Here is a 22,396-nt window from a genome sequence, read left to right as displayed (position 1 = left end):
TCAGGTTTCAGATCATACTCAAAAGCAAAGTTCTTCTTATAATCACCAACCAAAAGGCAAGCGTTCACAATCTTTCTCTCAACTTATCAAGCAAGAAATGGTTCCGTGACAAAAAGTCAATTGTCAGCAACAAAGAACCATAATGGAAACAGATCATCAATTAGAAAAACAAAACTAAACTTCTAGATCGAAAAAAAAAATCGATCCAGCTAACTTATCACCCAAATAATTCATTACACTTAAGCAAAGAAAATCAACAATCGAACAAACAACAATAACACTCTATTCATATGTTGCATCACATAGTCCTTCTTGAGCAACTAAATAGCTGTTTTCAAAATTATTGATTTGAAAAAAGAATCAAAAGCTAATCAAAATTATGTTAGCTTCAAAAATCATCAACATAAGAAGAAAAATCTCAATATCGCTTATCAAATCCAGAACAAAGCATCTCGATCAGAAACTCAGCAAATTCATGCAATCCACAAATCCAAATACAATTCAATCATATTGTAATTCACAACAAACATAAATCAAATCTTTTAAGTAACTCATGAACTATTGACATTAGGAATCATAGAGAACAACCAAAAGACGAAGAAGATTAAAGCACACATTCACAAAATCGAAGAAAATTAGAACTAGTTAGGAGAGAAATAGCGAACCAGAACCAAAACTGAAACCCTTGCAAAAACACATTCGAGAAAATCTACCAAAGGATATGTCAAGATTGGGTACAAAAGGACAAGAGAAGTAAGAAGCGGTAGAGGACGCATGCTCTCAATAATCAGAAGACAACAATGACACAGAGGACAAAGAAGACATTCCTATAGGCCTTTGATAGTGCCACAATTTGTACAAATAGGCGCGCTTCTATTTATACAATTGTGATCCTATCATAGGACACTTGCTCCATATTACACAGATTAAACCTAAGCTCTGATACCACTTTGTCACGGCCCAAAATGAACCATGACCGGCGCTCAGAGAAACAGTTCCCTAGCAAGCCTATCAGACTCAAATATAAATTAAATAAGAAAATTACAAATATTTTAAAGAAATTTACAGTTTCTAAAACGAATAATTTCATATTTTTATTAAAAGGTAAAATAAATAGATATGGATAGATCCTGCCTGTGACATATGGAGCATATGACGTCTAAGAACTCAACAAAAATGAAGTACCAATTGCAGATCATTACTCTTGAATAGAAGGCTCACACATTCAAGTATTTGTTCCTGAAAAATATTTTTAGAAAAACGGAATGAATTTTGCAACCCAGTGACTAGACAATACATCTATAATCCACATGAGACCATATAAACATTATCATAAAAATAATCTTAGTTAGAAAATAATAATTTATATGAATACGTGAATCAATAAGGGAGTTCTCATACAGAAATCAAATAAAATAATCCACACTTGGACGGCTCCACCTCTAAGGGTAGTCCTTTCCTCTCGTGTGTCCTAACAGAATAAAAGATCTAACGTGTGGCCTACACGTTAGGCTAGCAACACTCCTGCTAGCTGGAGTCTGAGTTAGATGCATCTAAGTTAACGTCATAACCGCCGTTAACTACGGTTTTCTAATACGAGCCTCCCAAACCAATTCAAAACATATAATTTCAAATACAACAAATCTTTGATCTTTCAAATATATAAGGTATCGAATCAAATCAAATCATATTATACTTTCTCATCAAAATCCTTTCCAATCATACTTTTTTTAATCAAAACACATTTCAAATATATTTCACAATCTTTAAACTAAGTGAATACCAACAAATACTTCAATGCTTCAAAAACAGATATTCAAGTAAACTCAAACATTTTAGAATAATGCAAAACTTTATCAAAAATATATATGGTCTCAAAAACAGACATTCAGATAAGATCAAACAATTTAAAATAATGCAAGATTTCATCAAAAATATATATGGTCTCATGTATAGTTCCGAAAGTATAAACTTCATAAAAATGAATTATTTAATTTTAATAAATCAATTATTCTAATCAATTTAAAACCGTTCTAGACAAATATAGTGAGTATAATTCAAAGATCATAATAGATATATGTCAAAATAATTATAGATGCACAGTCAAACAATTATAAATGTAAAGCCTACTCACAACATGGTCCTAAGGGACCGAAGATATCGAACCCGGAGTGCCAGAATCCAAGGTGAGGAGGATTGAAGTAAAATGAAATGAATGAGTGTAGAATTGGATCGAGACAGTGGCAGCAACTTCCACGGCTACATCGCAGATGTAATCATAACATCAACAGCTCCAACCATTCCATGATAGCACTAATACCAGTACTCAAGATAATTTCCAGCAGAAACGCAACAAATAGGGCGATAGTACTAAAACAAAGATATATTATCACAATTAAAACCAGAGCATGTAAGAAAAGAAGAAGATATAGCAGAGTAAAGGTGGAAGCGTTATAGTTTCATAAATGGAGTCAGAACAGGGGAAAAATTGTGTTGATTTAGAGACAAGAATGAAGGGGGTGTAGGGCTGAGCAAGATCACAACAGGGACGGAGACGGTTCATTAGTGGTGACGTCGGTGATGCTCCCCTGACGACAAGCTCCGTTGATGGCAACAGCAGACGCGACGATGGTGAACGGCTCCTCCATCGCGACTCTTTCTTCCTCCCTTCACTGGCCGACTCAACTCTCCCTCTTCATTCAGCAATGACGGTGACCCCCAACAGAGATGGCGGCGGTTGAAGCTTAGCGGCGACAGAGACAAGGCGCGGCGGCTGTAACCGTTCGACGGCGGCGAGGCAGAACGGCGGCAATCCTTCTTCCGCGTCTCCTCTCTCGCACTCGTCCTCCCTCTCGGACGCACCTCTCTCGGTTCTGGCCTCTGATGGTGACGCAACTGCAGCGAGCTGGACGCGGCTGGCGGCGACGCAACGGGACACGAACGACATGCTCCAGGCCAGCAGTGATGAAGTGCGACTCTCTCTCTCCTCGCATGGTGGCTCGGCGTGGACAGCTCCCGCCTTCCTCCTCCCTTCTCTTTTCGCGGTCTCCCTTTTTCTCTCTTTCCTTTTTCTTTCTTTCTTTTTTTTCGTCAGGGTCTGGGTGTGTGTGCTGTGAGGAAGAGGGTGTGACGGGAGTGAGAGTGTGTGCGGTAGTGAGAGGTGAGCGAGTGTGTTAGAAGAGGGTTAGGGTTTGGTTTGAAAAAAAAGAGGAACAAGGGGTATTGTAGGGATTTTACATTATAATCGCTCACTTAAATGCAAAGATAATACATGAATTAGCCGCATATCATTTCTGTAAGTGTATTCTACCATGCAATTTTAAATGTTTATACCTTCGGTGTTCCCTTGTATTGGTGTTAGAACTGCTATTCAAAACTCCCTCACCCTACAATAGAGAAGGTTCATTCGAAGCAGAATTATTTTCAGCATTATCATTCCTAGGTAGTTCTTGGTTGATACTTTCATCCATACCTAAACATTACCAGCAATCCAACCCAATAATCTCAACTATCAAGTTCACAACAAACAACATCCAAAATTAAACAAAATTATTCACAATTATTTAACAAATAACAAAATCCAGTTCAGTAAACAAAGCAAAATCAGTTCAAATCAGTAAACAAAGCAAAATCAGTTTAGTTTCAATAATCAGTTCAAAAAAATAAAATAACTAAAAATATATTCAATTAAACTCATCAGGAATCAGTTCAGTTTCAGTAAACAAAGCAAAATTATTCAAAGAGCTACTCAATCAAAGAGCTACTCAATCAGTTCAGTTCAGTTTCAGTTTACAAAGCAAAATCCAGTTCAGTAAACAAAGCAAAATCAAAGAGCTACTCAATCAAAGAGTTCACAGCTTAGTAGTTCATCATGTCAGTTCATCATGTCACAAAATCCAGTTCAGTTTAGTAGGATCAGTTCATCATGTCACAAAATCAAAGAGCTACTCAATCAAACTCATCAGGAGACAGAGACATGCAACAGTTATTCAATGATTCAATCAAACAATCATAAGTTCATAACTAAAAAAAAATTATCTGGAACTCTGGAAGCTCGAAGGCACCTTCAAGACTTCAACAGAACATGCAATAGGGAGAGTGGGAGACAGCGACGCCGAGTGAACCAAGCAGTGGTGGAGCACGAACGACGACTACTGTGCGACGGAGGTGACTGGTCGAAGGAAGTGATTGCGCGACGGAGGTGACTGCTCGACAGAGGTGACTGCTCGACGGAGGTGACGGCGCGACGGAGGTGACTGCTCGACAACGAACCTGTGTGGCCGTGTGAGACTGTGAGACTGTGATGGCGTTCTCTGATTCTGAAGCTCGATGAGAATTGTGAAGGAAATTAGGGATCAGAACATTGATTTAGGGTTTCAGAGGCGAAAACGGCAGCGTTTTGCTACCCAGCCAAAAAACCGACCGGGTCACGGTTCGGTTCAACTGACCGATTACCGGCCGGTTCACCGGTTCAACACCGGTTTTCTGATTTCGCAGTTTTAATGATTGTCCGAATCGTTTTGGTGTTCGGTTCATGGTTCGACTGGTTCGACCGGCCGGTCTGAACCGATTTTCAGAACATTGTTATAAACAGAGTACGATCACCTTGGCTTTGTCGATACCCTAAAAATATCATAGCTTGAGTAAATCTTCCAAACCAGGCATGAGGTGACTGTTTAAGACCATACAAAGCCTTTTTTAGTCTGCACACCTTATTTCCTTCACTAGTGATACCATATCCTGGTAGAATCTCCATGTACACTTCTTCTTCCAGACTTCCATGCAAGAAGGCATTTTTAACATCAAATTGATGCATCTCCCAACCAAAGTGTGCTGCTAAGGAGAGGATAATCCTGACAGTATTTATTTTTGCCACCGGAGCAAATGTCTCCTCGTAATCGATCCCATAGGTTCGGGTATATCCTTTTGCAACCAACATTGCTTTATACCTGTCCAGTGTGCCATTAGATTGATATGTAACTGTGTATATCCAGCTACAACCCACTGCTTTCTTGTCCGTTGGTCTCTCTACAATCTCCCAAGTCTCGTTCCTTTCTAATGCACCAATTTCTTCATTCATAGCTCAAAGCCAGTTCTCATCTTTTAAGGCTTCTTGTACTGATGTAGGGATTCTGACAGAATCAATAGCTAAAAGAAAATTCTGGTGCTGTACAAAAATATTTTTAGTGGACACAAATTTGAAAATAGGATATTTGGCACATGATCTTTTTTCTTTTCTCATGGCAATAGGTAAATCATCTAGGTTAGTTGCACAAGTGGTATTTGAGGTGTCAAGAGTCTCAAGAGTATGAGGTCTTACCTCCAGTTCAGACGAATGAAGTTGCTGTTTGACCAGGACGGGTTCTTACTGCCTTCGCTGATATTGTTTTCCAAAAAACATGTCCTCATTTTTCTCCTCATTATTCTTTTCTAGTAGTGATGCTGATTCAAGGTCTTTGTTATCCTCCAGAGAAGTGAAATTCTGCAATAAGAAAAAAGGTGACGACTAAAGGAACTCAGCTTCTGGAACACTCTCCCCCTGAAGCTGAGAACTAGGAAAGAAGGACTCCGACTCATGAAATGTGACATCCTTGGAGATATAGAATCTACGACTTTGAGGATGATAGCATTTGTATCCCTTTTGTTTGAAGCATAACCTATAAAGACACATTTGATTGCCCGAGGATCCAACTTACCCCGATGAGAACTATGAATATGAACAAAAATAGAACAGCCAAAGATACAACTTTGAAGACTACTCATAATAAGGATAGAGGGGTAAATTTTGGTCAGAAATTGAACAGGGCTAACACCGTCTAGGACCCGAGATGGTAATCTATTAATCAAATAAGTGGCCATTAGGACAGCTTCCCCCCAATAAGACTTAGGAACAGACGTTTGGAAGAGTAATGCTCGAGTAACCTCAAGAAGATGACGATTTTTTCTTTTTGCTACCCCATTCTGTTGAGGGGTGTCTACACAGGTCAATTCATGAATAACTCCATTATCCTTAAGGAACTTGGAAAAATTTTAGTTCACATATTCTCTTCCATTATCAGAACGTAATCGCTTAATCAGGCTTCCAAATTGTGTTCGAACCATTTGGTAAAAATTTTCAAACAAGTGGAAAACTTCAGATTTATCTTTCATAAGAAAGATCCAGGTAACTCGAGTACAATCATCAATAAAAGAAACAAACCACTTTGCACCAAAAATATTACTAATAGCTGAAGGTCCCCACACATCAGAATGAACAAGATCAAAAGGTTTAGAACTTTTATTATTACTGGGAGAAAAAGTAGCCCGATGGTGTTTAGCTAATTGATAAACATCACATTGAAAGGACTTGACAGACATTTTTGTAAATAAAAAAGGAAATAAAGACTTTAGGCAGCGTTTGGTTTCAAAGACACAGACACAGAGACATGGACACGCTAGAACATGTTCTACGTTTGTTTGTTGAGACAAATTTTTATGGACACGTTAGTACACAAGTATACACAAAATACATGTATTCAGTGTACTTCCAAAATAATGAGACATAGAGACACAATCAATTAGACACAATTTTTTACTCATTTACCCTCTCTTTCTTCTTCTCCATCCACCGTGACCGTTCTCCTTCCTCCCTCCTCCTTCCTTCCGCTGTCGCATCCCCTCATCCAGATTCGCCGTCAGTGTTGCATCTCCCCGTCCAGATCCCTCGTCCAGATCCACAGCCACTGCCGCGTCTCCCCTTTCACCCAGATCTGCGTGCCACCGCCGCTGCGTCTCCCACTTCGTCCAGATCCGAGCGCTGCTCTGTGTCTCTTCCTTCGTCCAGATCTGCGCGCCGCCACTCGTCTCCTCCTTCATTCAGATCCGCCGTCGCCGCTAAGTCTCCTTCTCCGTCCAGATTTGTGGCTGTCGCCTCTCTTCCCTCTTCGAGATGCCATGGCCGCCTCTCCCTCTTCCTCTTCGAGTTTGCCGTTGCCGCCTCTTCCTCTACCTTCACAGTTTGCTCTTCAGTTACCTTCTCCTCCCCTTTTTTTTCTGTTGAAAAATAAAACTTCTTGTTGATTCTTGTAAAATTTTTGTTGATTGATTTGTGGTGAATTGTGTGTGATGATGAATCTGAAGTGGTGAAGATGGTGGATGATAGTGGTAACAATGGTGGCTGATATTTTTTTTATAAGGATAATATAGACTTTTTCTAATTTTATTGTGTCTTGTTCAATATTTACCAAACACAATACATAGACACTAATAATTTGTGTTCATGTCTTTAATGTCTATGTCTCTGTGTCTTTGTCTCAAGAGATACATAAACCAAACGCTGCCTTAGGGTATTAAATGGAGGATGACCAAGACGTTTATGCTGAAGCCATATCTGAGAGTTTGCCCAGGACGGTATGTTTGTCTGATGATTTGAATTAAGTGCCTTTTGTGTGGTACTCTTTTCATGCGGTAAGTAGTATAACCCGTCCTACTCTTTAGCAATTCCAATCGTCCTCCCCATGGCAAGATCCTGAAATACACAATGAGTATGAAAAAAAGTTGCAGCACAATTTAAGTCTTTGGTAACCTTATGAATAGACAAGAGGTTAGTAGATAATTTTGGAACATGAAGCACATTTTTTAAATGGATAGAAGGTTGAAGGTGGATGTTACCATATCCAGTAATAGGAATATGGGAACCGTTAGCAACAGTGATTTGTTTGTGACCAGATGAATTAGTGTAAGATGAAAAAGAAAGGGAATGAGGTGTCATATGATCTGTAGCACCAGAGTCTACAATCCAGGTACTCTCAGTGCTAGGAGCATTAAAGGATAAGAAGCTAGAACCCTTACCAGTCATGGTTAAAGCACAAGGGCTAGATGTCTTACTAAGTGAGTCCATAAGACCACGTAAACGGTCTAAATCTTCTTTGCTAAGGGCTGGGGCCTCCTTTGCAGTTTGTGAGATAGTTGGGTCTTCCACACTTTCTGAGTCAGACAATGTGTGGTTAGCACGTCTTTGTATGGCACCTTTGAATCCTCAAATACATTCGAGAACCTTCTCCTTTCTATGAAGTCTAAAACATGTGTCCTTAGTATGACCCGTTTTCCTACAATAACTACACCAGCGATCATCACGGTGAGCCTTTGAGGGAGGCTTCCATACGAAAGGGATGGACCTTTTAAAGGACCTTTGCCAATGGCTAGAGCTGAACCATCAACAGAATTTCCTCCTTCCAACATGACTGACCTCCGAGTTTCTTCCCCTCGTACAATATGAAAAACTTCTGAGAGAAAAGGAATTTTTTCTTTACCCAAAATTTGAACTCGAATTGGATCAAATTCAGAGTGCAAGCCAGACAGAAATTTAAATATACGTATCCTTTCAATAAATTGTGTCAATGTAGTAGAATCAGGTGTGCACTGCGTAGTCAAATTTTGATACTGATCTAACTTGATCCACAAACAATTCAGCGTCCCATAGTAGTCTATTACAGAGAGGCTCCCTTGCTTGGTATTGAAGATCTTGTTTTCTATTTCATAACATGCTGCAGTATCCTTCTTCATTGAGTATGCTTGACTTAAATTATTCCAAATCTCCTTAGCAGTGGGGAAGAACATATAATTACAGCTGATTTCTGGTGTCATAGAATGCCATAACTAGGTCATGATAAGAGCATCCTCATCATCCCAGGCTTCATATTTGGGGTCTGTCGTGGCTAGAGGGTTCCCTTCTAGATGATTTAATTTCTTTCGCCCCTTGAGAGTAGTGCAAACCAGTTGAGACCATTGGAGATAGTTGCACCCATCAAAACGATACGACCCTTGTAACACCGGTAGATCATTGGGGCTGACGAGAGGCACAGTCTTATCATCCATCATTGGTAAGAATCGACAGCAAAAAGAAGATAGAAGAAGAAAAAAGAAAACCGACGATCGTGTCTGGGCAAGCAACATCGCAATCAAAGAGATCGTATGCGGAGTGGCCGATGGCAACAAAATCTCTTGGACTTTGTAGATCGACAAATCCCTCTTCTGATGGTGGTGGTCTTGTTCAGAAACTTGCCGAAAAAATTCCGGTGGCGGCATGCAACAGCAACAGGGCACCGAAACAGGTATAGTTGCAGCAATGAAAGTTGCCTGGAAAAATACTGGAAAAATGCGAAAGCAAGGCCCTCAGAATCGGGAACTCTGATACCAACTTGAAAAGAAGATTTTTGAATATTATTCCTGAATTGTTTCCCTTGAATTGTTTCCCTTAGAGTGTGATTACATACATAATATAAAGATTATTTACAACCTAATTAACAAAAGAAAATAACAGGTAATAAAAGCTATTCAAAAAACAAATCTGCATCAAATCTGTCTTAATATAAACAAATATGTACTAATTATAGAATAATTACAACGCCTGATCAAGATTAGTAGATTCTCCAACACCATTAACTCCAATAAATTCAGCAACATATAGTTTCCTTTGCTCCTTGGCAGCATGCACATCCCTCAATATGTCAATAGAGCACCTAAGGGTTAAAATACGCACAAGGGCTTCTTCCATTGTTGCCCGTATTGATTTTTGAACCACAGCATCAGCACATGCCTTATAATAATTTAAAGGAAAAGCCAGAATTAAGGGAGCGATTGGGATCGTATATGCCCTGTTGAAGATATCCTTGTTAATGAAGCTAGCTTCTTGCCTTCAAGACTTGCTGCTACTGATTCACATAGTTTCTCAGCTATTTCCTCATCCTAAATTGATGGAAGTGTTAAAAAAATTAGCTAGTTTCATAGAGCAAAATGTAGCTTAATATAAACCACTTATTAGATATGCAAGAGGAAACAAAAACAAGGTCCATAATAGATATATACCATATTCTGGGTCATCAGCCTATCCTTCAGAGCTTTCAAAGCTGGTTCCAAGTCTGACTTCTCCAAATTTGCTTTCCTAGCAATACTGAGCACAAAGAAGGGCAGGGAAAATATAATTAGTCACTCTCAATTACATCAAATGATACCAACAAAATTTATTCAACTTATACTAAAACAAAGTGAACCCAAAATGAAAAACATCATGCTCACAACTTTAAACACACAATCAAGTAACCTTCCTGCCCGAAGTGATACTAGGCCCATTTAACAATAAATTTGACTCCAAAAACCAGAATAGTGAATTCATCTATTCAAGTCTAATTCTTGTAGCAACATATAAAGAAACACCTTTAACCGCAACCATAATTCAGAGCTGCTAGTCAAAGTTTGTGCACCATCGTAAATAGACCCCAAAGAGTTAAAACTTAGACTCCAAAGCCAATTAAGACTCGAGGCATAACAATGAAAAAGGTCAAACAAGATTGAATATGAGAATGATCAACATTTAATTTTTAAGAAAAACGAGGCAAGGATGCAATGTTGGATATCACTGATGAGAGAAGGTTATGCGAATGATATACAAAATAACAGAAACACAGAATCTGTATGCAACACTTGTAAACTGAAGCCTCAATCACGGAAAAAGATAGTACACTTAGCTAAATGCAGCATGATCTGCTGGAACTGCTATAAATAACTAATTTATATATTATAACAATCTAACGTTTCATGTTGGCTAGCTATGTACATTAATTATATTATCTTTTATAGGATGAACATACCCAATGGCAAATCAACCAAAGGCATTATTGTTTCCCAGGTTCTGATAACTTGGGTGCAAAATAACCTTGACAATGATCTTCCTTAAAGGATTAGTGGCAAAGCTATAACACCACCAATTGTAGCATAAGGCAATTCCATGTTGTTTCATGCAGAGGGTGCAAATTGTAAAATAACTGCACAGTGGGGTAAACAACAATTATTTGCTCCTGAATATAGTTCCGCAGCATAGATATGAATGATATTGAGTTAGCAATTTATTTACATTCATGTTTGATATTGCACAACCAATGTATCCAAAAGCTCAAAGTCAAAGTTTTCTTGCAGCTCCTTTGGATTGAAAACCATGGAGACCACAACTTTCCATATGTCCTCATTCAAAATATCTTCCTTTCTACTCAGACTACTCAAAACTGTCCACAGCAACTCAAAATTCCCTTCGCTGCACATCCCATCTATAAATCTGTTCAAACTCCTAGAAAGAGGATCATAGCCTTTGAACAACATCTCGTCCAAAATCAATGCAGCTTCACTCAAATGCATCCATCCACATAGACCATCAAAAAGGGTGCGATAAGTCACAACATCCGGAGTGCATCCTCGCCTTGGCATATCTTGAAACAAATCATTCGCTTCATTACATTTCCCTGTCTTACACAGCCAACCAATAATCACATTGTAGATCACAACATCAGGCTTCACACCACCACCTTCCATCCCATCCAAAATCCTAAACACTTCTTCGAAATTCTTCTCCCTGCAAAACTCTGCAATCATCACATTGTAAGTCACCAAGTCAGGTTTGCAGCCACTCTTGTTCATCTCATCCAAAATCTGCCACCCCTCATCCTTCCTCCCGGCCTTGAAAAGAGCGTCCATCAGTGTGTTATAAACAGCAGCATCCAACTTCACATTGTTTCTCACCATCTCATCCTTGATCCTAAAGGCTCTATCCATCTCCCCAACCACACAACCACCTTTGATCAGTGTGGTGTACACGTTAACATTAGGCTTCAACTTATGATCCTTTATCATAACCTCCTTCAACTTCAGCGCCTCTTGCAGCCGCATGCTTTTGCAAAGACCATTAATCAAAGTCCTGAAAGTAACCTCGCTGGGCGGAACACCACGGCCACGCATTTCATCAAACACCTTCCATGCACAATCAATGTTGCCTCTCAAGCACCATGCATTGATCAGAATGTTGAACGTGCAAGTATCTGGCTGCGTGAATTCCATTACTCGTGACGCGAATTCTGAGAAATTCTGGAAATCGCGGGAGGCGAGGAGGGCATTGAGGAGGGAGTTGAAGGACTTGACAGTTGGCGTGCAGCGGAACGAACCGAGGGAGAGGAAGGTGCGGATGGCGGAGGAGGGGAGGCGGTTGCGGCCATAGAGGGTGATGACTTGGCAGAGGAGGGGTTCAGGGACGCAGAAGGTGGTGTGGTGGCAGAGGCGGTGGAGGATTTGTTCCATCTCCAGGAACATCTTGGCACGGCCTAGCTTGGTGATGAGGAGGTCGTAGGAGAGGAGAGAGTGGCGGAAGGGTTTGGGTTGGGTTGGGTTTGGGTGGAGGAAGAGTTTGAGGGCTTTGGAGGGGTTTTTTTCGGAACGGAGGAGTGAAGAGAGTCTGAAGGGTGATATGGGCTTCGGTGTGGCCATTTGCTTTTTTGTGCTTTACTTGCTACAACTTATTATTCATCTCTGGTCACTCACCGGTGAAGGAGCAAATGAGGAGTGTCGAGTCGAGTGTTTATCCCAAGGTTGTGAGAACGGAACCGGTCAATGAACCAGTCATCTAACTGGTTCAATGGTCTGACCGTAGTCAAATCTGTTTAATTAAATATAAAGTAAATTTATTAAAATACAATATAAATTTTTAAATATTTAAAGAGGAATGTTAGGAAACTATCAGAATTTATTATTTTTTTTTGCAAGTTTTTGAAAACCGAACCTACCATTGAACTGCTCCAGCTACTGATTTACTAATTCATTAGTTTAACCGATTTAACTATGGTTCAACCGGAATAACCGTTTTATAATAAAATAATAATTAAAACATAAATAAACACACTAAAACATAACTATAGTCTAATATAAACTTTAAAATATCATTCAAACTATGCAAGTATTTAACTTAATTCATGCATTTACCATAATCATAACACTGTCACAACTAACAAAAATACAAATCAATTGATAAACATTCATCCCTAATAATCAATTTTTTCCAGTACTACTATTTTCTTTTACATACTTATGATACCCATTTTATCCATCAGGACCTAGAAATTAAAAAAGAAAATAGAAATACTAAAGTCAAATAATTCATTGCATTCAATGAGAGGTTTTTCTAATTTCTTTTAGGCATTTGATCAAACACCATGTGTATGAGTGCTACAATGGCAGAATCTTGTTTTAAGCTAGACAGAACTTTAACTACAACAAACAATATCTTATAAATGAGCTACAAAACCCTAACTACTCCCATGCTAACCTTTAGATAGAAACAATTTCAGAGGTGGAAAGGCTCGAAGTTAAATAATCAAAATTTGACGAGAAAATTGAAACTCAACAAGTTACCAGTCTTAGACTCTTAGTTATATAAACGGGAAAGTAGAAAATAACGAATTAACTTTTTGGAAAATTTCAGTTGAACTTTCATCATTTTCAGTGTTGAAATAAAGAACATACATTCAAATTTTGCGGGTAAAAAAAATTGATAAGACAGCATCAGCAATAAGAGTTTCCACAGCATCAGTAACAACAATGGCAGTTTCAAAAACAGCAGCAGAAAAACTAGCAGTACTAGGTAAGAAACAGAAGCAAAACAACAACGTAATAAACGGTTTAAAATGTAAGACACACAACAAAAACAACAAATGTTAAATTAAACTTTAAATAGCAGCAAGAAAAACAACGTAATAAGGATGAAACCAGTACCAGCAAGAACAATGAATAGAAATCACCTTTCACAGCTGAGGGAGCACAAACGAGGGTTGGAACTCAAACACGCGAGGGAGAGGGAGCACAGATGAGGAACTCGAAGTGGAAGACGAGGGCTGGAGCGCGGCGGAACAGAGGATGAACATTGATGGAAGCGCGATGGAACAGAGGCTGAAGTGCGCAAGCGCAGCAAGAAGAGGCGGAACAGACGCGTTGATGCGACGCTGGAGCAGTGCGGACGGCGGCGGACGGCGGCGGAGCAGACGCGACAGCGCCAGTGGCTGGACAGCTTGAAGAAGAACAAGGAGATGGAGGCTTAGGGCTGCCTCTTTTCTGCGTTTGAATATCGAATACGAGAGTAGTGTGAGCTGAGGCAAAATTTAGGGGTTTTGGGGCAAAACGACATAGTATTGGGCAATTTGTCAAAAACCTGACGGGTCCCGGTTTGGTTTCACCGGTTTTTGGCTGGTTTAACGATTCGCAACAGTTTTTAAAGGAGACGGTTGTCTGATTGATCGGTTTGAACCGATTTTTAAAACATTGATCTTTTGTCATCAATTAGTCATTATTCATTAATGTTTAAAAGTGTGGGCTAAAAGTATTTTATTAGATTACTAAAATAAAAGAATGGAATTGATGGCTAGAAATAATGGCAAAATACAATAAATTCCAATTTGCATGAAATTGTTCTTGTGAGTTGATTGCCGATGTAGCATTTTCTCAACTTTTTTATTTTTCTTTGAAATGTGAGTTGAATTATTTCGTCATTGATGTCCGAGATGATGATCGTGTATGTTTACAGAGGAGTGTAGTTTGTAGATAGTTTGAAGATAGTGTTTGGAAGTTGATTCCGTTATAGATAGATGGCGAGATTTGTGCTCTATTATATGATTATTTTAGAACTCGGGTGTAGCGTGATAAGGTTTGAATCCCTGTCCTCAATAAGAGAAATGTCCTTCACAACCATCAAGCTGTCATGTTTTATGCAAGGTTCGGAAAATCGGATCGATCATCAAACCGTTCTAATTACTGGTTTATTGATTTACTGGTCCAATCAATTTCAAACGGTCGTTCAATTGAAAAACTGTTTCAAAATAAAATTATAAATAAACATCATAAAATATAATTATAGTCTAATATAAAGTTTAAATATCTTTCAAATTTAAAACATTACATGAAATGTCAACCAAATCCATATGATTTTATCAAAATACAGTCTCAAACATTAAATAGTGAAAAGAGCAATGGTGCAAAGTATAACTAGAAATAATCATTAATCATTCTTAAATTAATTCAAAACAGTAGCATAACAAATAATCACCCCTAAATTAATTCAAAACAGCAGCATAACAAAATCACAAATCACAAATCACTTATCACAAATTCAAAATTCAAAACACTTAGTGCCATAAGTCCAAAACAAAACAGCAGCACAAGTACATAACAAGTTAACAATAGCAGCTTAACTAACAAGTCACTAATTAGTAATCACAAATTCCAAACTCAAATCTGCAGCATTACAAAAGAACCAAGAAATCACAAATCACAAATTCAACCTCAAGTCCCTGAAACAGAGTAACACAGACTCAACTTTCTATTAACCTCAAATCAGTAAATCAGTAATCACAAATTCCAAACTCAAATCAGCAGCATTACAAAAGACCCCATAAATCACAAATCACAAATTCAACCTCAACTCCCTGAAACCTGAAACAGAGTAACACAGACTCAACTTTCCACTAACCTCAAAGCAGTAAATTAGTAATCACAAATTCCAAACTCAAATCAGCAGCATTACAAAAAGACCCAAGAAATCACAAATCACAAATTTAAGCTCAAATCCCTGAAACAGAGTAACAGACTCAACTTTCCACTAACCTCAAATCAGTAAATCACAGTTTCACTAACCTTCCACTGGCAGCAGAAAGACGACAGCGGGACGACGAAGACACGACGGCGACACCACAACGCACCAGCTGGAGGCCTCGAGCACCGATTTCACCTAGGAATGGAAGACGTGTCGAGCTAGAAAGGGGAGACGCCGCGGAGAAGGAGAAGGAAGAGGTTGCGGAGACGCTGACACAGACGAACGACGGCGGCGGTTCCGTCCAGGAAGCTGGATTTTTGGGTTGGGAAGGAGCTAGGGCTTGCTTTGCTGTGTGTTTTGTCCAGGAAGCTGGAATGAGCCGGGTTTGGTGAGGTGAGGGACTGAGGGGGTAACTCGCGTGGGGGTGGGTGGGTTTTTTTTTTTGTTTCCTTAACAAATCAAAACGACAGCATTTCATATGAACCGGTCGGTTCCCGATCCAGTCCAATCGGCCGGTTCAACAATTTTCTAGCGGTTTTGTCATTAGCGGTTTTAGCAGGAGGACTGAACTGTTTTTTACGCCGGTTCTCGATTGAACCTGTTTGACCGACCGGTCCAGTCCGATTTTCAGAATATTGGTTTTATGTTAATATACATGCAAATTATAATACATATAGATATCTTTCATCAAATAGTTTACTTCTATTTAATAGATTTTAATTTTAGTTATAAACACATCCATTCTTAAATTAATTATATTTTTGTTTAACAATAATTATAAACTCACTTATTTTTTTTTCATAATTATATAATATCTATTAATATTATTTTTTAACAAATATTTGTAGTATATAATAGTATAATAGATATAAACTAATTAATAAATTATTGAAATTTAAAAATAATAGTTATTTTAATATAAAAATAAAATAAAAATATTTATGATAAAATAAAATTAATAAAATACTTATTATTTATGTTCCATATTATTTTAGAATAGTTAAATATTTTTAAAATATCAGTAAAAATAATATATTAGATTAGGTTAAAAAACGCCAGGATTCAAGCCGTGTAATTTTTTCTTTTGTGCTGACTGCTGAGATCCCGTTAATTCACAAAAATAAAAAATAAAAAATGACAGTTGTTATTAAAAAAAAATCCACACAATAGGTAATTTTTGGTTAAAAATTAAAAAGCCCAAAAATTACATTTTTTTGGACCAGAGCGTAGTTTACTCCCACAGTCTCACTGCCCCAAATCTCTACTGCTCTTCTCCCACTCGCACACACGTTTCCGGCCTCTATCTCTCAAACACCCCAACGGCGGTCACTTATATCTCCGGCGTCAGTCCCCTCTCTTTGCTGCTGTTATTTGTTCTCTCTCCACCGTCGCTGCCACCTCTGAGCTCGTCGCCGATCTGCTCTCTTCTGCTCTTCTGTGCCTCTCTCCGCCATTGCTCTGTTTTTGCTTCAAATCTGCTCTCGCCGCCGCTGCTCTGCTCTCTGCTTCCCCAGTCCCGTTGCTGCCTCTGAATTCTCTCGCCTTCGGTCAGTTCTCTCCACTGATCTGCTCTCGTCTAGTTTTTGTGCTTCTCTCAAGATCTTGTTTTCTAATTAATTGATTATTGATGACTTGATGTGTTAACATATATGAATTCAATTTTTTAAATTTCTTTGTTCATCGATCTATTTTATTAGATTAGCTTTGATATTGCCTCTTTATGAGATGTAAATTCAATGTGTGATTAAATTCAGTAGGGGCTCTTTAATCTCTGGGCTCTGTTATGCTCAAATGGAGCATTAATTTGCTTTTGTGTTAAACCTTATTACTTTATGAAAGAATGAAGTAATTAATATTCTGGAGCCTTAATTTGCTTCTGTTTGCTTGTCATTTGAGTATAGTTAAAGACAAACGGAAGGCAGAAGGCCTTAATTTTTTTTTCTTTCACATAAATTAGACAATCCTTTATGTTGTTTTGTATGAATTTGTCAGTGGCTGAAGTATGTAGTAATTATTTTCCTTGATGCCTTTGTAATTTGAGATATTTTTTATGCATGATGATTATATTAAGATGATGTTCTTGTCCGTTTTTGGGGCTTCAAGAGCTATAAATTTTTGTTAAGTAATTACTCTGCGTATATAGCTTATACTAAATACAGAAAATCTTTGATTATGTTGCATATTTTTGTCCAATTTAACATTGCATTCGATCTTTTCGTAGAAATACTTGTGTGAAAGTAATTTAAAGATATATGTTAATGAAAAATTTATATTTTCCTAATCAAAGCTGCTATTCTCGGGCTTCAGAGCTATCAAAATCAAAGCTTGCATTTTTCTTTGCAGAAGCCGGTCCATTCTTAACTGCAGCAGGGAGCATCCTTAGAGTCTTAGCCTCTGCTATTTCCCTTGCAAGCGTTGATGCTGATTCCAAACAATGGCAAACTCACAAACCAAAGGGAACCGGAGCTTCAGTTTCTCTTTTAGAGTCTTAACCTCTGCTATTTCCATTGCTCTCTGCATTTTTTTCACTTTCTCATTTCTCTTCACCACTCACCACTACCACCACCGCCACAACAACAACATCGTGAGTTTCATTTATTTTAACACTCAAACTTTACTTTCTCTCCTTTTTAGGCTTTATTTTCCTGGTAATTTTCCCGAGAAACAAATGGATTTTTTCCCCCAAGTGACCAGGGTACTTCTTTAGTGTGATTATGTTTCTTTTGGTTCACGTAATTCAACCGAAAGTTTATCAATTGGTTTGCTAATTTCTGTAGAAACAAAAAGAAACTTTGAGTGAAGATGTTACTAAAAGGGGATTTTTTTTTTATTTTATTTTCATCTTTCTTTTAACTTTTGGGAGGTGAAAGTGACTTGAGAAGTATAGAACCAGATTCATTTGTTTGGATATTTTCCATGAAACAGATCGAATGCCACTAGAAAGTTTTTTTTTTTTTTCAAAATCTTTTGGTTTCTAAGTTGTCTATTAATGAAAAGAGATCTTTTGGCTAATCTGATGTTTGGATTCTGAACTAGGGTTCTGATGGTGTTGCACGTGGATTTGGATCTGTAACGAGATCCATTCTGGCCTTGAAAACAGATCCATTGAAGCCTCGGTTGGACCACATCAAGAAGCAAGCCGAGGATCACCGCATACTTGCATTGATGTATGCATCCTATGCAAAGAAACTCAAGCTTGAGAGCTCCAAGGTTGTTAGAGTTTTTGCCGAACTCTCAAGGGACTTCTCGTATCTAATGAACAAACCTCAGTACACTTCCCTCTTCGGCTCTGATGGGGTAATCGATGAAGCAGTGCTTCGCCAATTGGAAAAGGAAGTAAAGGAGCGGATTAAGACAGCTCGCCAAGTAGTTGGTGAAGCCAAAGAATCATTTGATAATCAGCTAAAGATTCAGAAGTTGAAGGACACAATTTTCGCTGTGAATGAGCAGTTGACCAAGGCAAAGAAGCAAGGAGCTTTCTCCAGCTTGATTGCAGCTAAGTCAATCCCGAAGAGCTTGCACTGTATCTCAATGAGGTTGATGGAGGAGAGGATTGCACATCCAGAGAAGTATTTGGATGAGGGGAAGCCTACTGCTCCAGAACTCGAAGATCCTAAACTTTATCACTATGCCATATTCTCGGACAACGTCGTTGCAGCATCTGTTGTGGTCAATTCAGCCACAAAGAATGCAAAGGAACCGTGGAAACATGTGTTTCATGTTGTGACTGATAAGATGAATCTTGGAGCGATGCAAGTGATGTTTAAGTTGAAGGATTATAATGGGGCACATATTGAGGTTAAGGCAGTTGAAGACTACACGTTCCTGAATTCATCGTACGTGCCGGTGCTTCGACAGCTGGAATCTGCTAACCTGCAGAAATTTTACTTTGAAAACAAGCTTGAGAACGCCACAAAGGACACTACAAATATGAAATTCAGGAATCCAAAGTATTTGTCAATACTAAACCACCTGAGATTTTACTTGCCTGAGATGTATCCAAAGCTCCATAGGATTCTGTTTTTGGATGATGACATAGTGGTTCAGAAGGACCTTACTGGGTTATGGAAGATTGATATGGATGGCAAGGTGAATGGAGCTGTAGAAACATGTTTCGGATCATTCCATAGATATGCACAGTACATGAATTTCTCACACCCCTTGATAAAAGCAAAATTCAACCCTAAGGCTTGCGCATGGGCGTATGGAATGAATTTCTTTGATTTGGATGCTTGGAGAAGGGAAAAGTGCACGGAAGAGTACCATTATTGGCAGAATCTGGTAAGACTACGAGAGATTTATTAATTTGATTATGCCATAACGGTGTTAATAAATTGCATTCTTAAATCTCAAATGTAACTCACTATATGATTCCATGTGTAGATTGCTACTTAATGTGTCAGAGGCTGCATCTTCAGAAGCTAGGATATATTAATATTTTGTTTGCAATCTTTCTGCATTAGAATCATGCCTCACAACTATTGTTTACCATATTTAAGTTGGTTTATGCTGATGCTGTTGCAGAATGAGAACAGGACATTATGGAAACTAGGGACATTACCTCCAGGTCTTATCACATTCTACTCAACCACAAAGCCACTAGAGAAATCATGGCATGTTCTTGGGCTTGGTTATAACCCAAGCATCAGCATGGAAGAGATCAACAATGCGGCAGTGGTCCACTTCAATGGTAACATGAAACCATGGCTTGACATTGCTATGAATCAGTTTAAGCCACTTTGGACAAAGTTTGTTGACTTTGAGTTAGAGTTTGTTCAATCCTGCAATTTTGGTCTCTAAAATTTGTTATGATGGCTCCTTCCACAAAATTCTTAATCTGCTAATCATCTATTATGAATTATAAATGATTATTGTATCTTACAGTTGGCCTTGAAATGGTTTTCTCTAAGTGGGAAACATGACACCGGTCTCCTTGTAGTCATCAATCTTTGGTATAATGTGAAAAATGTTATATCCATGTATTAGTTGAGTTGAGTAAATCACCTTCAATCCTCTAAGGATGGCTTTGGGATTATTCTTTGTAAAAGTTCTCCGCCTTAAAAGATATATAAATTGGTAAACCAATTTTTGCTCTTGGGGCATTAAAAGCCATGATCTTGAGATCTCTTGTGAAAAGCATTTGAGTTGATTTATTTATTAGTGTTAAGCTACAGATATTTTATATTTTTATAGTAAAATATAATAGTATAATAAGATAAACATGGAGTTACGATTAAATGGCTAAGCAAAGTTACATCCGTTTTTTTTTTTTTTTTTTTTTTACCAAAGATAGGAGATTCGAACCCGCAATCGGCAATCTCTTAATTGAGTATGGAGAGACTATGTCATTTGAACTATTACTCATTGGCAAGTTACATCCAATGTTATCTGTTATTAAAGATATCTATTGTATCGATCAGTTCGTTATGTACAACTAAATTTTGATATTCATTTTATACGGTGATGCTATATGTACAAGAATTTTTATAATTAAGTTTAATTAAGGTGATATAAGTTTAACAAAAAAAATATACATACGTTATCACTTTTTTTTTTGTGTTTTTGTAGCACAAAAATTTGATTGAAAAGTTCAAAAATTTATTGATATAATATAAAAATTTGCATATAACACACTTATTAAATAGTATAGAAATTTTTATATATAACATATAAATTTTTGCTACGAATGTATTTTATTAGTTGAGTGAGTTAATGGTTTAAGTAAGTTGTCTTTTAAAAATTTCTATGCTACACACTAAAATTTTTGTGCTTGCACCAAGATTTATGTGATGTACTGATGTACACCAAAATTGATATACTGTGTGTATTTTATTGGTTGGGTGTTAATATTCTGACATGTGATTCTTTAAAAATTTTTGTATTATATACTAAAATTTATGTATTTTACATCAAAGTTTTTGTATTCTAATTTTCTGAACATATATAAGAGAAGAAGAAAATGAAGACGACAAGAATGATGATGGTAAAAATAAAAAAAGGATGAGTTAAAAAAAAAGAGAAGAAATTAAACAACAATGTAAAATAACAAAGAAATAACATTAAAAAAAAGTGCATAAAAGCCAATGAGTTATAGTTCAAATGGTATAGTCTCTCCATACTCATTTAAGAGGTTACGAGTTTGAGTCTCCTATTTTTTGTTAAAAAAAAAAATTTGCATAAAAAGCAGCTCCCGCATATATACAAAACGTGCAATGATTTAATTAAAAATTTGGTTTAAAAAACGGTTAGGCACCTAACTTTACTTCACTTTATATTTTATTAAATCTAAATATTTCATATATTGGTTCTATAAGTATTTTTAGAGTAATAATTTACATATTTAAAAAATTTAAAAATTTTAGATATTTTTGTGTCAAATTATCTCATGCTAAGTTTAATTACTATTGGATAAAAATACAGAAATATAAAGAATTTGATATTTAGTTGAAGGAGAATTATAGCATACAGATCTCATAATGTACAAAGATAAAGGGGTTCTGCTTTAGCCGTTGGGATTGAGACACGCATGTGAAAAGTTGATGGCGCCCTTGTCAGATGCTGAACATTCGTAGACAACTTGTGTGTTGGAGTAGCGGCTTCGTTTGCTGGGTTAGGAGTTCTCTCCGTAACGTAATAGTACAGGGTAACGGAATTGTCTTAAAGGGTGCACATCAATTAGGAGGTTCAGTAAGTGAAGAAGCTTCAGGATAATTAAGATAGCACAATTTTGTCATTGTATATGTAGCCGACTCAATCTAATATGAAAAGATTGTCATTGTATATGCTTGTATGATCTCATCACTGGAGTTAGTTTGATATTGCGACTCAGTGTCTTGAATGTCTGAGGTATTATTTGTAAAGATGTAGGCAGGCAGTGGATGTTTATTTAGAACTGATTATGTGTATTTTGTTGAAATATTCATGTAAATTTTTCACATGATAAAAGCAAGCCTTAATAAATATATTCAAACTTATAATTCATCAGTATTTTGATTCCTTCACTGTCTTATTTTTGGA

At 37.5% G+C, this 22,396-nt stretch overlaps 2 protein-coding genes across 4 annotated transcripts; one reads left to right on the top strand and one right to left on the bottom strand.

The window, feature by feature from the left end:
• Positions 1 to 9,179: 9,179 nt before the first annotated feature.
• Positions 9,180 to 13,951, bottom strand: LOC112783376 (putative pentatricopeptide repeat-containing protein At1g53330). 2 transcript variants are annotated; one of them, XM_025826308.3, is made up of 5 exons: positions 13,596 to 13,947; positions 10,892 to 12,457; positions 10,629 to 10,802; positions 9,847 to 9,931; positions 9,180 to 9,726 (listed from the first exon to the last, which is right to left on the bottom strand). In XM_025826308.3, the coding sequence occupies exon 2, from the start codon at positions 12,286 to 12,288 to the stop codon at positions 10,894 to 10,896; it is 1,395 nt and encodes a 464-aa protein (XP_025682093.1). In that variant the 5' UTR covers positions 12,289 to 12,457; positions 13,596 to 13,947; the 3' UTR covers positions 9,180 to 9,726; positions 9,847 to 9,931; positions 10,629 to 10,802; positions 10,892 to 10,893. The 2 variants fall into 2 exon arrangements, with proteins under 2 accessions (XP_025682093.1, XP_029152170.1); XM_029296337.2 differs by lacking the exon at positions 10,629 to 10,802 and having other exon boundaries at positions 13,596 to 13,951.
• A 2,607-nt stretch (positions 13,952 to 16,558) lies between these two features.
• Positions 16,559 to 20,491, top strand: LOC112782880 (galacturonosyltransferase 8). 2 transcript variants are annotated; one of them, XM_025825531.2, is made up of 4 exons: positions 16,559 to 16,926; positions 17,723 to 17,963; positions 18,416 to 19,660; positions 19,904 to 20,491. In XM_025825531.2, the coding sequence occupies exons 2-4, from the start codon at positions 17,814 to 17,816 to the stop codon at positions 20,177 to 20,179; spliced, it is 1,671 nt and encodes a 556-aa protein (XP_025681316.1). In that variant the 5' UTR covers positions 16,559 to 16,926; positions 17,723 to 17,813; the 3' UTR covers positions 20,180 to 20,491. The 2 variants fall into 2 exon arrangements, with proteins under 2 accessions (XP_025681316.1, XP_025681317.1); XM_025825532.2 differs by having other exon boundaries at positions 16,596 to 16,926; positions 19,763 to 20,491.
• Positions 20,492 to 22,396: the final 1,905 nt, after the last annotated feature.

The sequence above is a fragment of the Arachis hypogaea genome, chromosome 20 (genome assembly GCF_003086295.3).
Source record: "Arachis hypogaea cultivar Tifrunner chromosome 20, arahy.Tifrunner.gnm2.J5K5, whole genome shotgun sequence".
Lineage (NCBI taxonomy): Eukaryota > Viridiplantae > Streptophyta > Magnoliopsida > Fabales > Fabaceae > Arachis > Arachis hypogaea.
Note: the sequence above shows the minus strand (reverse complement) of the source record. Positions and strands in the feature narration are given on the sequence as shown.

Bases quoted from the DNA above. Each gene is read 5' to 3' on its own strand.
- LOC112783376 (XM_029296337.2), bottom strand. From the start codon at position 12,288: ATGGCCACACCGAAGCCCATATCACCCTTCAGACTCTCTTCACTCCTC.
- LOC112782880 (XM_025825531.2), top strand. From the start codon at position 17,814: ATGGCAAACTCACAAACCAAAGGGAACCGGAGCTTCAGTTTCTCTTTT. The intron at 17,964-18,415 runs GTGAGTTTCATT...ATTCTGAACTAG, and splicing joins ACCGCCACAACAACAACATC to GGTTCTGATGGTGTTGCACG. The intron at 19,661-19,903 runs GTAAGACTACGA...ATGCTGTTGCAG, and splicing joins ACCATTATTGGCAGAATCTG to AATGAGAACAGGACATTATG.